The sequence below is a fragment of the Camarhynchus parvulus genome, unplaced genomic scaffold (genome assembly GCF_901933205.1).
Source record: "Camarhynchus parvulus unplaced genomic scaffold, STF_HiC, whole genome shotgun sequence".
NCBI lineage: Eukaryota > Metazoa > Chordata > Aves > Passeriformes > Thraupidae > Camarhynchus > Camarhynchus parvulus.
Window position 1 is genome coordinate 1 of NW_022148639.1, and position 15,000 is coordinate 15,000.

Sequence of the window (15,000 nt, forward strand, 5' to 3'; positions counted from 1 at the left end):
GTGGTGACCATATCTAACGTGGGTTCAGAGGGGCGAGGTGGGGATGGCTGAGGTCTCTGGGACATTGAGGACACCTTGAGGACATTGGGGACACCTTGGGGACACCTTGGGGACACCTCAGAGACTTGGGGATTTGGGGGCGTTGGGTGTTCCTTGAGTTGGGTTGGCCATGGAGAGGTGGTGACCATATCTGACGTGGGTTCAGAGGGGGAGGTGGGGACAATTCAGGGACATTTGGGGTCTTTAGGGCATTGGGGACCCCTTGGGGACCTCAGGGGCACTCTGGGGACACGTGGGGACCTGCAGGTGTCCCTGGTGTCCCCGTGACCGTGTCACTGTCCCCCAGGTGGACAAGGGCGTGGTGCCCCTGGCTGGCACCAACGGCGAGACCACGACCCAGGGTGAGTGACAGCCCTGTCCCCAGGGCCACCTCCGTGTCCCCAGGGTCACCACCGTGTCCCTGTCCCCAGGGGCACCACCGTGTCCCTGTCCCCAATGCCACCACTGTGTCCCTGTCCCCAGGGCCACCACCGTGTCCCTGTCCCTGTCACAGCCCTGTGCCCAAGGCCACTGTGGTGTCCCCAGTGCCACCATCCCTGTCCCTGTCCCATCCCTGTGTCACCCTCCCGGCCCAGCCCGTGCCACCGCAGGGTCCCGTGTCCCCAATGTCCCCTGATGTCCCCAATGTCCCCAGTGTCCCCAATGTCTCCGATGCCCCCAGTGTCCCCAGTGTCCCCAGTGTCCCAATGTCCCCAATGTCCCCAGTGTCCCCAGTGTCCCCAATGTCCCCAGTGTCCCCTGATGTCCCCAGTGTCCCCAGTGTCCCCAATGTCTCCGATGCCCCCAGTGTCCCCAGTGTCCCCAGTGTCCCAATGTCCCCAATGTCCCCAGTGTCCCCAGTGTCCCCAATGTCCCCAGTGTCCCCTGATGTCCCCAGTGTCCCCAGTGTCCCTACTGTCCCCAATGTCCCCAGTGTCCCCAACACCTCCAATGTCCCCAGTGTCCCCAGTGTTCCCAATGTCCCCAATGTCCGCAGTGTCCCCAGTGTCCCCAGGGCTGGACAGGCTCTTGGAGCTCCCTCAATGCCCTGTGTCCCCAGTGTCCCCAATGTCCCCAACGTCCCCGATGTCCCCAATCCCTGACGATGTCCCCGCTGATGTCCCCGCTGTCCGCAGGGCTGGACGGGCTGATGGAGCTCCCTCAGTGCCGTGTGTCCCCATTGCCCCCAATGTCCCCGATGTCCCTGACGCCCCCAATGTCCCCATTGTCCCCATTGTCCCCAATGTCCCCGATGTCCCCGCTGATGTCCCCGCTGTCCGCAGGGCTGGACGGGCTGATGGAGCGCTGTGCGCAGTACAAGAAGGACGGCGCTGACTTTGCCAAGTGGCGCTGCGTGCTGAAGATCACGGCGCACACGCCCACGCGCCTCGCCGTCATGGAGAACGCCAACGTGCTGGCGCGCTACGCCAGCATCTGCCAGCAGGTCCCCAAGTGTCCCCAAGTGTCCCCAAGTGTCCCCAGCCTGCGCTTGGGATGGGGGGGTCAGAGGGTTTGGTGGCACCTGGAAGGGGTTTGGTGGCATCTGGGAGGGGTTTGGTGGCACCTGGAGAAGGTTTGGTGACATCTAGGCTGGGTTTGGTCCATCTAGAGGGGATTTGGTGTTGTCTACACCAGGTTTGGTGGCATCTAGGCTGGGTTTGGTGGCACCTGGAGGGGTTTGGTGGCACCTGGAGAGGGTTTGGTGGCACCTGGAGAGGGTTTGGTGGCATCTCGAGATAGTTTGGTGGCATCTCGAGATGGTTTGGTGGCATCTTGGGGGTTTTGGTGGCATCTAGAAGGGGTTTGGTGGCATCTGGAGAAGGTTTGGTGACATCTAGGCTGGGTTTGGTCCATCTAGAGGAGATTTGGTGTTTACACCAGGTTTGGTGGCATCTTGAGATGGTTTGGTGGCACCTGGAGAGGGTTTGGTGGCACCTGGAGAGGGTTTGGTGGCATCTGGAGAGGGTTTGGTGGCATCTTGAGATGGTTTGGTGGCACCACAGGGGCTTTGGTGGCACCTAGACAGGGTTTGGTGGCATCTCGAGATGGTTTGGTGGCACCTAGAGAGGGTTTGGTGCCACCTAGAGGGGGTTTGGTGCCACCTAGAGGGGGTTTGGTGGCACCTGGACGGGGTTTGGTGGCACCTGGACGGGGTTTGGTGGCACTTAAGGATGGTTGGGTAGCAAATAGAGAAGGTTTGGTGGCACCTGGAGAGGGTTTGGTGGCATCTAGAGGGGTTTGGTGGCACCTAGCCTGGGTTTGGGGACACCAGGAGGTGACTCAGGTCCATGCAGGGCCCATGGAGAACGCCAAGGTCCTGGCACGCTACGCCAGCATCTGCCAGCAGGTCCCCAGCTGTCCCCAAGTGTCCCCAAGTGTCCCCAGCCTGCGCTTGGGATGGGGGGGTCAAAGGCTGGTGGCATCTGGAGAGGGTTTGGTGGCACCACAGGGGGTTTGGTGGCATCTCGAGAGGTTTTACTACATCTGGAGAGGGTTTGGGGACACTTAGGGATGGTTTGGTGGCACCAGAGAGGGTTTGGTGGCATCTGGACAGCATTGAGTGGCATCTAGGCTTGGTTTGGTGGCATCTAGAGGGGGTTTGGTGGCACCTGGAGAAGGTTTGGTGGCACCACGGGGGGGTTGGTGGCATCTAGAGGGGGTTTGGTGGCACCTGGAAAGGCTTTGGTGGCACCTGGAGAGGGTTTGGTGGTATTTAGAGAGGATTTGGTGACATCTAGACCAGGTTTGGTGGCACCAGAGAGGGTTTGGTGGCATCTGGACAGCATTGAGTGGCGTCTAGGCTTGGTTTGGTGGCACCTGGAGAGGGATTGGTGGCACCTGGAGAGGGTTTGGTGGCACCTGGAGAAGGTTTGGTGGCACCTGGATGGGCTTTGGTGGCACCTCAGTGTTCTTGGCTCCCCTGCTGCTGTCCCCACCTGTCCCCTGTCCCCTCCTTGTGTCCCCTTCCCGATGTCCCCGATGTCCCCGATGTCCCCTGGTCGCTCACATGTCCCCGATGTCCCCGATGTCCCCAGAACGGCATTGTCCCCATCGTGGAGCCCGAGATCCTCCCGGACGGTGACCACGACCTCAAGACGTGCCAGTACGTCACCGAGAAGGTCAGTGCCACCGCCGTGTCCCCAGATGTCCCCAAATGTCCCCAAGGGGGGTCCTGAGTCCTCGCTGGGCGGGGTGGCACCGGGAGGTGGCACCTGAAGGGGTTTGGTGACATCTCCAGAGGGTTTGGTGACATCTGGACAGGGTTTGGTGGCACCTGAGTGGCTTTGAGTCACCTCCAGGTGTCCCCACTCTGTCCCTGTGTCACCTCCAGGTGTCCCCAGCCTGTCCCAGTGTCACCTCCAGGTGTCCCCAATCTGTCCCGGTGTCACCTCCAGGTGTCCCCAGCTTGTCCCTGTGTCACCTGCAGCTGTCCTGTGGTGGTTGGTGACACCAAGAGGTGGCACCTGGCGGCGTTTGGTGGCACCTGGACAGGAGGTGGTGGCACCTGGCGTGTCCCCATTGCTGCCCCCGATGTCCCTGGGCTGTCCCCAGCGATGTCCCCAATGTCCCCAGTGATGTCCCCAATGATGTCCCCTGTGATGTCCCCAGGTGCTGGCCACCGTGTACAAGGCGCTCAGTGACCAATGTCCCCAATGTCCCCTGTGATGTCCCCAATGTCCCCAATGTCCCCCCCAGGTCCTGGCCGCCGTGTACAAGGCGCTCAGTGACCACCACGTGTACCTGGAGGGGACGCTGCTGAAGCCCAACATGGTGACAGCGGGACACGCCTGTGCCACCAAGTACAGCCCCGAGGAGATCGCCATGGCAACGGTGACCGCGCTGCGCAGGACCGTGCCACCCGCCGTGCCAGGTCAGTGTCACCTGTGTGTCACCTGTGTGTCACCTGTGTGTCACCTGTGTGTCATTGTGTCATTGTCACTGTCACTGTGTGCCATGGCAACGGTGACCGCGCTGCGCAGGACCGTGCCACCCGCCGTGCCAGGTCAGTGTCACCTGTGTGTCACCTGTGTGTCACCTGTGTGTCATTGTCACTGTGTCACTGTAACTGTGTCACTGTCACTGTGTGCCATGGCCATGGTGACCGTGCTGCGCAGGACCGTGCCACCCACCGTGCCAGGTCAGTGTCACCATTGTCACCTGTGTGTCACCTCCCTGTGTCCCCTGCTGTCCCTGGTGAGTGTAACCTCCCTGTGTCACCTCCCTGTCCCTGTGCCCCCTGCTGTCTCTGTGTCACCTCCCTGTGTCACCTCCCTGTCCCTGTGCCCCCGCTGTCCCTGCATGGTGGCACTTTGTCACTCGGTGTCCCCGCGCTGTCCCAAAGGCTCAGAGCGAGGAGGAGCCATCGCTGTCCCTCAGTGCCATCTGTCCCCAGTGTCCCCAGTGTCCCCAGTGTCCCCGAGCTATCTGAGTGTCCCAGTGTCCCCAGTGTCCCTGAGCTACCTGAGTGTCCCCAGTGTCACCTCAGTGTCCCTGAGCTATCTGAGTGTCCCCAGTGTCCCCTCAATGTCCCTGAGCTATCTGAGTGTCCCCAGTGTCCTCAATGTCCCCGAGCTGAGTGTCCCCAGTGTCCCCAATGTCCCCGAACTATCTCAGTGTCCCCAGTGTCACCAGTGTCCCCGAGCTGAGTGTCCCCAGTGTCCCCAATGTCCCCGAGCTGAGTGTCCCCAATGTCCCCAATGTCCCCGAGCTGAGTGTCCCCAGTGTCACCTCAATGTCCCTGAGCTATCTGAGTGTCCCCAGTGTCCCCAGTGTCCCTGAGCTGAGTGTCCCCAGTGTCCCCAATGTCCCTGAGCTATCTGAGTGTCCCCAGTGTCACCTCAATGTCCCTGAGCTATCTGAGTGTCCCCGGTGTCCCCAGTGTCCCTGAGCTGAGTGTCCCCGGTGTCACCTCAATGTCCCCGAGCTGAGTGTCCCCAGTGTCCCCAGTGTCCCCGAGCTATCTGAGTGTCCCCAGTGTCCCCAATGTCCCCGAGCTCAGTGTCCCCAGTGTCCCCAGTGTCCCTGAGCTCTCTGAGTGTCCCCAGTGTCCCCAATGTCCCCGAGCTACCTGAGTGTCCCCAGTGTCCCCAATGTCCCCGAGCTATCCCAGTGTCCCCAGTGTCACCTCAGTGTCCCCTCGATGTCCCGACCAGGGGTCACGTTCCTGTCGGGGCTCAGAGCGAGGAGGAGCTGTCACTGTCCCTCAGTGACCACCAGATGTCCCCAGTGTCCCCAGTGTCCCTGAGCCATCCCAGTGTCCCCAGGCTGATGTCACTGATGTCCCTTCGATGTCCCCGCAGGGATCACGTTCCTGTCGGGAGGTCAGAGTGAGGAGGAGCCTCCCTGAACCTCAACGCCATCAACTGCTGTCCCCAGTGTCCCCAATGTCCCCAGTGTCCCCAGTGTCCCCAGGCTGATGTCACACTGATGTCACACTGATGTCCCCTCGATGTCCCCGCAGGGATCACGTTCCTGTCGGGGTCATGAGGAGCTCTGAACCTCAACCGTGCCAGTGTCCCCAGCGTCCCCAGTGTCCCCAGTGTCCCCAGTGTCCCCAGTGTCTCCAGTGTCCCCAGTGTCCCCAGGCTGATGTCACACTGATGTCCCCGTGTCCCCTCGATGTCCCCCAGGGATCACGTTCCTGTCGGGAGGTCAGAGTGAGGAGGAGCCTCTGAACCTCAACGCCATCAACTGCTGTCCCCAGTGTCCCCAGTGTCCCCAGTGTCCCCAGTGTCCCCAGTGTCCCTGAGCTGTGTCTGACCCATCCCACTGTCCCCAGGCTGTGTCACTGTCCCCAGGCTGATGTCCCCTCGATGTCCCCCCAGGGATCACGTTCCTGTCGGGGGTCAGAGCGAGGAGGAGCCTCCCTGAACCTCAACGCCATCACCCGCTGTCCCCAGTGTCCCCAATGTCCCCAGTGTCCCCAGTGTCCCCAGGCTGATGTCACTGTCCCCAGGCTGTCCTGATGGTGTCCCCTCGATGTCCCCCCAGGGATCACGTTCCTGTCAGGGGTCAGAGTGAGGAGGAGCCTCCCTGAACCTCAGCGCCATCAACTGCTGTCCCCAGTGTCCCCAATGTCCCCAGGCTGATGTCACACTGATGTCCCCATGTCCCTTTGGTGTCCCCCCAGGGATCACGTTCCTGTCAGGGGTCAGAGCGAGGAGGAGCCTCCCTGAACCTCAACGCCATCAACCGCTGTCCCCAGTGTCCCCAGTGTCCCCAGTGTCCCCAGTGTCCCTGAGCTGTGTCTGAGCCATCCCAGTGTCCCCAGGCTGATGTCCCCGTGTCCCTTTGGTGTCCCTGCAGGGATCACGTTCCTGTCGGGGGGTCAGAGCGAGGAGGAGCCTCCCTGAACCTCAGCGCCATCAACCGCTGTGCCCAGTGTCCCCAATGTCCCCAGTGTCCCCAGTGTCCCCAGTGTCCCCAGTGTCCCCAGTGTCCCAGTGTCCCCAGGCTGATGTCCCCGTGTCCCCTCGATGTCCCCGCAGGGATCACGTTCCTGTCGGGGGTCAGAGCGAGGAGGAGGCCTCCCTGAACCTCAACGCCATCACCCGCTGTCCCCAGTGTCCCCAATGTCCCCAGTGTCCCCAGTGTCCCCAGGCTGATGTCACTGTCCCCAGGCTGTCCTGATGGTGTCCCCTCGATGTCCCCCCAGGGATCACGTTCCTGTCAGGGGTCAGAGTGAGGAGGAGCCTCCCTGAACCTCAACGCCATCAACTGCTTTCCCCAGTGTCCCCAATGTCCCCAGTGTCCCCAGTGTCCCAGTGTCCCCAGTGTCCCCAGTGTCCCGGAGCTGTGTCTGAGCCATCCCACTGTCCCCAGGCTGATGTCCCCGTGTCCCCTCGATGTCCCCGCAGGGATCACGTTCCTGTCGGGGGGTCAGAGCGAGGAGGAGCCTCCCTGAACCTCAACGCCATCAACCGCTGTCCCCAGTGTCCCCAGTGTCCCCAGTGTCCCCAGTGTCCCTGAGCTGTGTCTGAGCCATCCCAGTGTCCCCAGGCTGATGTCCCCGTGTCCCTTTGGTGTCCCTGCAGGGATCACGTTCCTGTCGGGGGGTCAGAGCGAGGAGGAGCCTCCCTGAACCTCAGCGCCATCAACCGCTGTGCCCAGTGTCCCCAATGTCCCCAGTGTCCCCAGTGTCCCCAGTGTCCCCAGTGTCCCCAGTGTCCCCAGTGTCCCCAGGCTGATGTCCCCTCGATGTCCCCGCAGGGATCACGTTCCTGTCGGGGGGTCAGAGCGAGGAGGAGGCCTCCCTGAACCTCAACGCCATCACCCGCTGTCCCCAGTGTCCCCAATGTCCCCAGTGTCCCCAGTGTCCCCAGGCTGATGTCACTGTCCCCAGGCTGTCCTGATGGTGTCCCCTCGATGTCCCCGCAGGGATCACGTTCCTGTCAGGGGTCAGAGTGAGGAGGAGCCTCCCTGAACCTCAACGCCATCAACTGCTGTCCCCAGTGTCCCCAATGTCCCCAGTGTCCCCAGTGTCCCAGTGTCCCCAGTGTCCCCAGTGTCCCGGAGCTGTGTCTGAGCCATCCCACTGTCCCCAGGCTGATGTCCCCGTGTCCCCTCGATGTCCCCGCAGGGATCACGTTCCTGTCGGGGGGTCAGAGCGAGGAGGAGGCCTCCCTGAACCTCAGCGCCATCAACCGCTGTCCCCAGTGTCCCCAGTGTCCCCAGTGTCCCCAGTGTCCCCAGGCTGATGTCCCCTCGATGTCCCCGCAGGGATCACGTTCCTGTCGGGGGGTCAGAGCGAGGAGGAGGCCTCCCTGAACCTCAACGCCATCAACCGCTGCCCGCTGCCGCGGCCCTGGGCGCTGACCTTCTCCTACGGCCGCGCCCTGCAGGCCTCGGCCCTCAAGGCCTGGGGCGGCAAGAAGGACAACACCAAGGCGGCCCAGGAGGAGTACGTCAAGAGGGCACTGGTAGGTGGCACCTGGGGACAATGGGGACACCTCGGGAGCACCATTGGGGTCTTGGGGACTTGGGGACGTTGGGTGTTGGTTGAGTTGGGTCGACCATGGAGAGCTGGGAGCAGAGGAACCACATCTGAGGTGGGTTCAGAGGGGGAGGTGGGGACACTCTGGGGACATTTGGGGTCTTGAGGATATTGGGGCACCTTGGGGACACCTCGGGGACATTGGGGACACCTTGGGGACATCAGGCAGGAGCTGGTTCTTGGGTTGGGTCAAGCATGACCATGGTGGGACCAGGCCAGAGAGATCTGAGGTGGCTCCAGGGTGACATGGGGACATTTGGGGTCTTCAGGACATTGGGGACACCTTGGGGACATTGGGGGCACCTCGGGAACACCATTGGGGACTTGGGGACGTTGAGGGGACTTGGGCTGGGTCACCCATGGAGAGCTGGGAGCAGAGGAACCACATCTGAGGTGGGTTCAGAGGGTGAGGTGGGGACACTCTGGGGACATTTGGGGTCTTGGGGACACTGGGGACACCTCGGGGACTTGGGGACGTTGGGTGTTCATTGAGTTGGGTCAAGCATGGAGAGGTGGGAGCCACATCTGAGGTGGGTTCAGAGGGTGAGGTGGGGACACTCTGGGGACATTTGGGGTCTTGAGGACATTGGGGACACCCTGGGGACATCGAGGTGGGCAGGAGAAGGGCCTGGGAGTGGCCCATGGGGACACGAGGACAGGGACAACACCAAGGCGGCCCGGAGGAGCACGTCAAGAGGGCACTGGTAGGTGGCACCTGGGGACACCTTGGTGGCACTGGGGACATTGGTGGCATCTTGGGGATCTGGGGACGTTGGGTGTCCCTTGAGTTGGGTCAAGCATGGAGAGCTGGGAGCAGAGGAGCCACATCTGAGGTGGGTTCAGAGGGTGAGGTGGGGACACTTTGGGGTCTTGGGGACACCTTGGGGACTTGGGGACGTTGGGTGTTCATTGAGTTGGGTCAAGCACGGAGAGGTGGGAGCCACATCTGAGGAGGGTTCAGAGGGGGAGGTGGGGACACTTTGGGGACATTTGGGGTCTTGAGGACATTGGGGACACCTCGGGGACTTGGGGACATTGAGGGAACTTGGGGACACTTTGGGGTCGTGGGGATTTGGGGACGTTGGGTGTTGGTTGAGTTGGGTCACCCATGGAGAGCTGGGAGCAGAGGAGCCACATCTGAGGAGGGTTCCGAGGGGGAGGTGGGGACACTTTGGGGACATTTGGGGACTTTAGGGACAGCTCAAGAACTTGGGGACACCTTGGGGACAGTGAGGGGTTCAGGGGGCAATGTGAGGTTGGCAGCAGGAGCTTTGGGGGTGGCACCTCAGGGGGACACAGGGACAGGGTGGCCCAGGAGGTCACTGGGGACCTTGGGGACAGCAGCGCCCCCAGTGTCCCCTGGTGGTGTCCCCAATGTCCCCAATGTCCCTGATGTCCCCAGTGTCCCCTGGTGTCCCCAATGTCCCCAATGTCCCTGATGTCCCCTGTGTCCCTGATGTCCCTGATGTCCCTGATGTCCCCGCTGATGTCCCCGATGTTGTCCCCTGTGTCCCCAGGCCAACTCTCTGGCGTGCCAGGGTAAGTACACGCCCAGCGGCACCGCGGGGGCGGCGGCCAGCGAGTCCCTGTTCGTGTCCAACCACGCCTACTGAGCGGTGGGCACCCATGGACATCATCCATGGACATCCGCTGACCATCCATGGACATCCATGGACATCCGCTGGACACCGCTGGACATCCGCTGACCATCCATGGACCTCCCCTGGACACCGCTGGACATCCATGGACCTCCGCTGACCATCCATGGACCTCCCCTGGACACCGCTGGACATCCATGGACATCCGCTGACCATCCATGGACATCCGCTGACCACCCCCTGGACACCGCTGGACATCCCCTGGACACCCCATCCAACCACACCTACTGAGCGGTGGGCACCGCTGGACATCATCCATGGACATCCGCTGACCATCCATGGACATCCGCTGACCATCCATGGACATCCATGGACATCCGCTGACCATCCATGGACCTCCCCTGGACACCGCTGGACATCCATGGACATCCATGGACATCCGCTGACCATCCATGGACATCCATGGACATCCGCTGGACATCCATGGACATCCATGGACACCGCTGGACATCCATGGACCTCCCCCGGACACCGCTGACCATCCATGGACCTCCGCTGACCATCCATGGACATCCGCTGGACATCCCCTGACCATCCCCTGGACACCCCATCCAGCCACACGTACTGATGGATGGACACCACTGACCATCCATGGACATCCCCTGGACACCCCATCCAGCCACACCTACTGAGGGATGGACATCCATGGACATCATCCACGGACATCCATGGACACCGCTGGACATCCGCTGACCATCCCCTGGACATCCATGGACACCCCATGGACACCCCATCCAACCACACCTACTGAGGGATGGACATCTATGGACATCATCCATGGACACCGCTGGACATCCATGGACATCCATGGACACCACCGACCATCCACTGACCATCCCCTGGTCACCCCATCCAACCACACCTACTGATGGATGGACACCACTGACCATCCATGGACATCCCCTGGACACCCCATCCAACCACGCCTACTGACCACCCATGGACATCCATGGACACCTGCTGGACATCCCCTGGACATCCATGGACACCTGCTGGAAATCCATTGACCATCCCCTGGACACCCACTGGCCACCTGCTGACCACTGCCCACTGACCGCAGGACATCTGCTGACCACCCCTGGACACCCACTGACCACCCATGGACCTCCTGCTGACCACCCATGGACCTCCTGCTGACCACTGCCTGCTGACCACCCATGGGCTGCTGGCCATCTGCTGACCACCTGCTGACCACTGACCTCCTGCTGACCACTGACCTCCTGCTGACCACTGACCACCTGCTGACCACTGACCACCCTCAGGCCACCCAGTGGCCACTGTGGCCACCTGCTGACCACCCACTGACCACTGGCCACCCTGTGGTCACCCCGTGGTCACTCACTGACCGCTGGCCACCCCGTGGTCACGCCGTGGTCACGCCGTGGTCACCCCGTGGTCACGCCGTGGTCACCCTGTGGTCACGCCGTGGTCACGCCGTGGTCACCCTGTGGTCAGGCCGTGGTCACGCCGTGGTCACGCCGTGGTCACCCTGTGGTCACCCTGTGGTCAGGCCGTGGTCACGCCGTGGTCAGGCCGTGGTCACGCCGTGGTCAGGCCGTGGTCACCCCGTGGTCACCCCGTGGTCAGGCCGTGGTCACCCTGTGGTCACCCCGTGGTCAGGCCGTGGTCACCCCGTGGTCACGCCGTGGTCACGCCGTGGTCAGGCCGTGGTCACGCCGTGGTCACCCTGTGGTCACCCCGTGGTCAGCCGTGGTCACGCCGTGGTCACGCCGTGGTCAGGCCGTGGTCACGCCGTGGTCACCCTGTGGTCACCCCGTGGTCACGCCGTGGTCACCCTGTGGTCACCCCGTGGTCACGCCATGGTCACGCCGTGGTCACGCCATGGTCACGCCCTGGTCACGCCGTGGTCACGCCGTGGTCACCCTGTGGTCATGCCGTGGTCAGGCCGTGGTCACCCTGTGGTCACGCCATGGTCACCCCGTGGTCAGGCCGTGGTCACCCTGTGGTCACGCCGTGGTCACCCCGTGGTCAGGCCGTGGTCAGGCCGTGGTCACGCCGTGGTCACCCCGTGGTCACCCCGTGGTCACCCCGTGGTCACGCCGTGGTCACGCCGTGGTCACGCCATGGTCACCCCGTGGTCAGGCCGTGGTCAGGCCGTGGTCACGCCGTGGTCACCCCGTGGTCACGCCGTGGTCACGCCGTGGTCACGCCGTGGTCACCCCGTGGTCACGCCGTGGTCACCCTGTGGTCACGCCGTGGTCACGCCGTGGTCACCGCTGTCCCTCGCTGTCCCCGCCCAGAGCAATAAACGGTCTCGGATGAACCCAAACGGCCCCAGGAGCTTTGATTGACCCAAATGTGGGGTTGGGGTGCTCTGACCCCACATTTGGGGTTTGGGGTGATTCGGGGGGGATTTGAACCCCAAAATTTGGGGATTCTGGGGTGGCTTGACCCCAAATTTGGGGGTTTTGGGGTGGTTTGGGGGCGATTTGAAAACAAAATTTGGGGATTTTGGGTGCGGTTGGGGTGGTCTGACCCCACATTTGGGGTTTGGGGTGATTCGGGGGGATTTGAACCCCAAATTTGGGGATTTTGGGGTGATTTGGGATGGGATTTCTGACAAAATTTGGGGGTTTTGGGGTGGTTTGACCCCAAATTTTGGGGGTTTTGGGGGGAATTGGAGGGGGTTCAGCCCAAATTTGGGGATTCTGGGGTGATTTCGGGGCGGTTTGATCCCAAATGTTGTGGTTTTGGGATGGTGTGAGCCCAAATTTGGGGGTTCTGGAATGGTTTTGGGGTGCTCTGACTCCAGATTTGGGGATTTTGGGGTTTTGTGACCCCAAATTTGGGGGTTCTGGGGGCGGTTAGATCCCAAATGTTGTGGTTTTGGGGTGGTCTGACCCCAAATTTGGGGGTTTGGGGTTGCTTGGCCCCACATTTGGGGCTTTTGGGGCGATTTGAAAACGAAATTTGGGGTTTTAGGGCTGTTTTGGGGCGGTCTGACCCCAAATTTGGGGGTTTTGGGGTGGTTTGGGGCAGGATTTCAGCCAAATTTGGGGGTTCTAGGGTGGTTTTGGGGTGGTCTGACCCCAAAATTGGGGAGTTTGGGGTTTTCATCCCAAATTTGGGGGTTTGGGGTGGTCTGACCCCAAATTTGGGGGTTTTGAAGTGGTTCGGAGTTGATTTGAACCCCAAATTTGGGGGTCTGGGGAGGTTCTTTGGGGGTTTTACCCCAAAATTTGGGGTTTCTGGGAGGGTTTGCTCCATTTGAAGCCAAAATTTGGGGATTTTGGGGTGATTTGGGACGGGATTTCTGACAAAATTTGGGGGTTTTGGGGTGGTCTGACCCCAAGTTTTGGGATTTTGGGGAAATTGGACGGGGTTCAGCCAAATTTGGGGTTTTTGGAGGGATTTGGGCCGGTTTGACCCCAAATTTTGTGGTTTTGGGGGTGCTCTGACTCCAGATTTGGGGATTTGGGGTTTTGTGACCCCAAATTTGGGGGTTCTGGGGGCGGTTTGATCCCAAATGTGGGTTTGGGGTGGTTTAACCCCAAATTTGGGGGTTTGGGGTTGCTTGGCCCCACATTTGGGGCTTTTGGGGGCGATTTGAAAACAAAATTTGGGGTTTTGGGGTGATTTGGGGTGGTCTGACCCCAAATTTGGGGGTTTTTAAGTGGTTTGGGGTTGATTTGAACCCCAAATTTGGGGGTCTGGGGAGGTTCTTTGGGGGTTTTACCCCAAAATTTGGGGTTTCTGGGAGGGTTTGCTCCATTTGAAGCCAAAATTTGGGGATTTTGGGGTGATTTGGGACGGGATTTCTGACAAAATTTGGGGGTTTTGGGGTGGTTTGACCCCAAATTTTGTGGTTTTGGGGAAATTGGACGGGGTTCAGCCCAAATTTGGGGTTTTTGGAGGGATTGGGGGCGGTTTGATCCCAAATTTTGTGGTTTTGGGGTGGTCTGATCCCAAATTTTGTGGTTTTGGGGGCGCTCTGACTCCAGATTTGGGGATTTTGGGGTTTTGTGACCCCAAATTTGGGGGTTCTGGGGGCGGTTTGATCCCAAATGTTGTGGGTTTGGGGTGGTTTGACCCCAAATTTGGGGGTTTGGGGTTGCTTGGTCCCACATTTGGGGCTTTTGGGGGCGATTTGAAAACAAAATTTGGGGTTTTGGGGTGATTTGGGGTGGTCTGACCCCAATTTGGGGTTTGGGGTGATTCGGGGGGATTTGAACCCCAAATTTGGGGGGTCTGGGGAGGTTCTTTGGGAGTTTTACCCCAAAATTTGGGGTTTCTGGGAGGGTTTGCTCCATTTGAAGCCAAAATTTGGGGATTTTGGGGTGATTTGGGACGGGATTTCTGACAAAATTTGGGGGTTTTGGGGTGGTTTGATCCTAAATTTTGTGGTTTTGGGGGAATTGGAGGGGGTTCAGCCAAATTTGGGGTTTTTGGAGGGATTGGGGGCGGTTTGACCCCAAATTTTGTGGTTTTGGGGTGGTCTGATCCCAAATTTTGTGGTTTTGGGGGCGCTCTGACTCCAGATTTGGGGATTTTGGGGTTTGTGACCCCAAATTTGGGTTTGGGGGCGGTTTGATCCCAAATGTTGTGGGTTTGGGGTGGTTTAACCCCAAATTTGGGGGTTTGGGGTTGCTTGGCCCCACATTTGGGGCTTTTGGGGGCGATTTGAAAACAAAATTTGGGGTTTTGGGGCTGGTTTGGGGTGGTCTGACCCTAAATTTGGGGTGTTTGGGGCAGGATTTCAGCCAAAATTTGTCGGTTTTGGGGAGGTTTTTGGGGTGGTTTGACCCCAAATTTGGGGTTTGGGGTGATTTGGGGGAATTTGAACCCCAAATTTGGGGGTTCTGGGGAGGTTCTTTGGGAGTTTTACCCCAAAATTTGGAGTTTCTGGGAGGGTTTGCTCCATTTGAAGCCAAAATTTGGGGATTTTGGGGTGATTTGGGACGGGATTTCTGACAAAATTTGGGGGTTTTGGGGTTTTGTGACCCCAAATTTGGCGGTTCTGGGGGAATTGGAGGGGGTTCAGCCCAAATTTGGGGTTTTTGGAGGGATTGGGGCCAGTTTGATCCCAAATTTGGGGTTTGGGGGGTTATCGTTTGGGGTTTTGGGTTTTGTGACCCCAAATTTGGGGGTTCTGGGGGCGGTTTGATCCCAAATGTTGTGGGTTTGGGGTGGTCTGATCCCAAATTTGGGGGTTTGGGGTTGCTTGGCCCCACATTTGGGGCTTTTGGGGGCGATTTGAAAACAAAATTTGGGGTTTTGGGGCTGGTTTGGGGTGGTCTGACCCCAAATTTGGGGGTTTGGGGTGGTTTGGGGCAGGATTTCAGCCAAATT

The 15,000-nt window shown here is 60.1% G+C and overlaps 1 protein-coding gene across 1 annotated transcript; it reads left to right on the top strand.

The window, feature by feature from the left end:
• Window positions 1–346: 346 nt before the first annotated feature.
• On the top strand, window positions 347–11,183 carry LOC115916993 (fructose-bisphosphate aldolase A; the record flags this gene model as incomplete). The annotated part of the gene is made up of 7 exons (XM_030970726.1): window positions 347–401; window positions 1,323–1,483; window positions 3,075–3,158; window positions 3,736–3,910; window positions 7,759–7,958; window positions 9,550–9,688; window positions 9,772–11,183. Coding segments are annotated over 6 exons (771 nt in total), but the record flags the coding sequence as incomplete, so codon positions are not given.
• Between the last annotated feature and the right edge of the window lie 3,817 nt (window positions 11,184–15,000).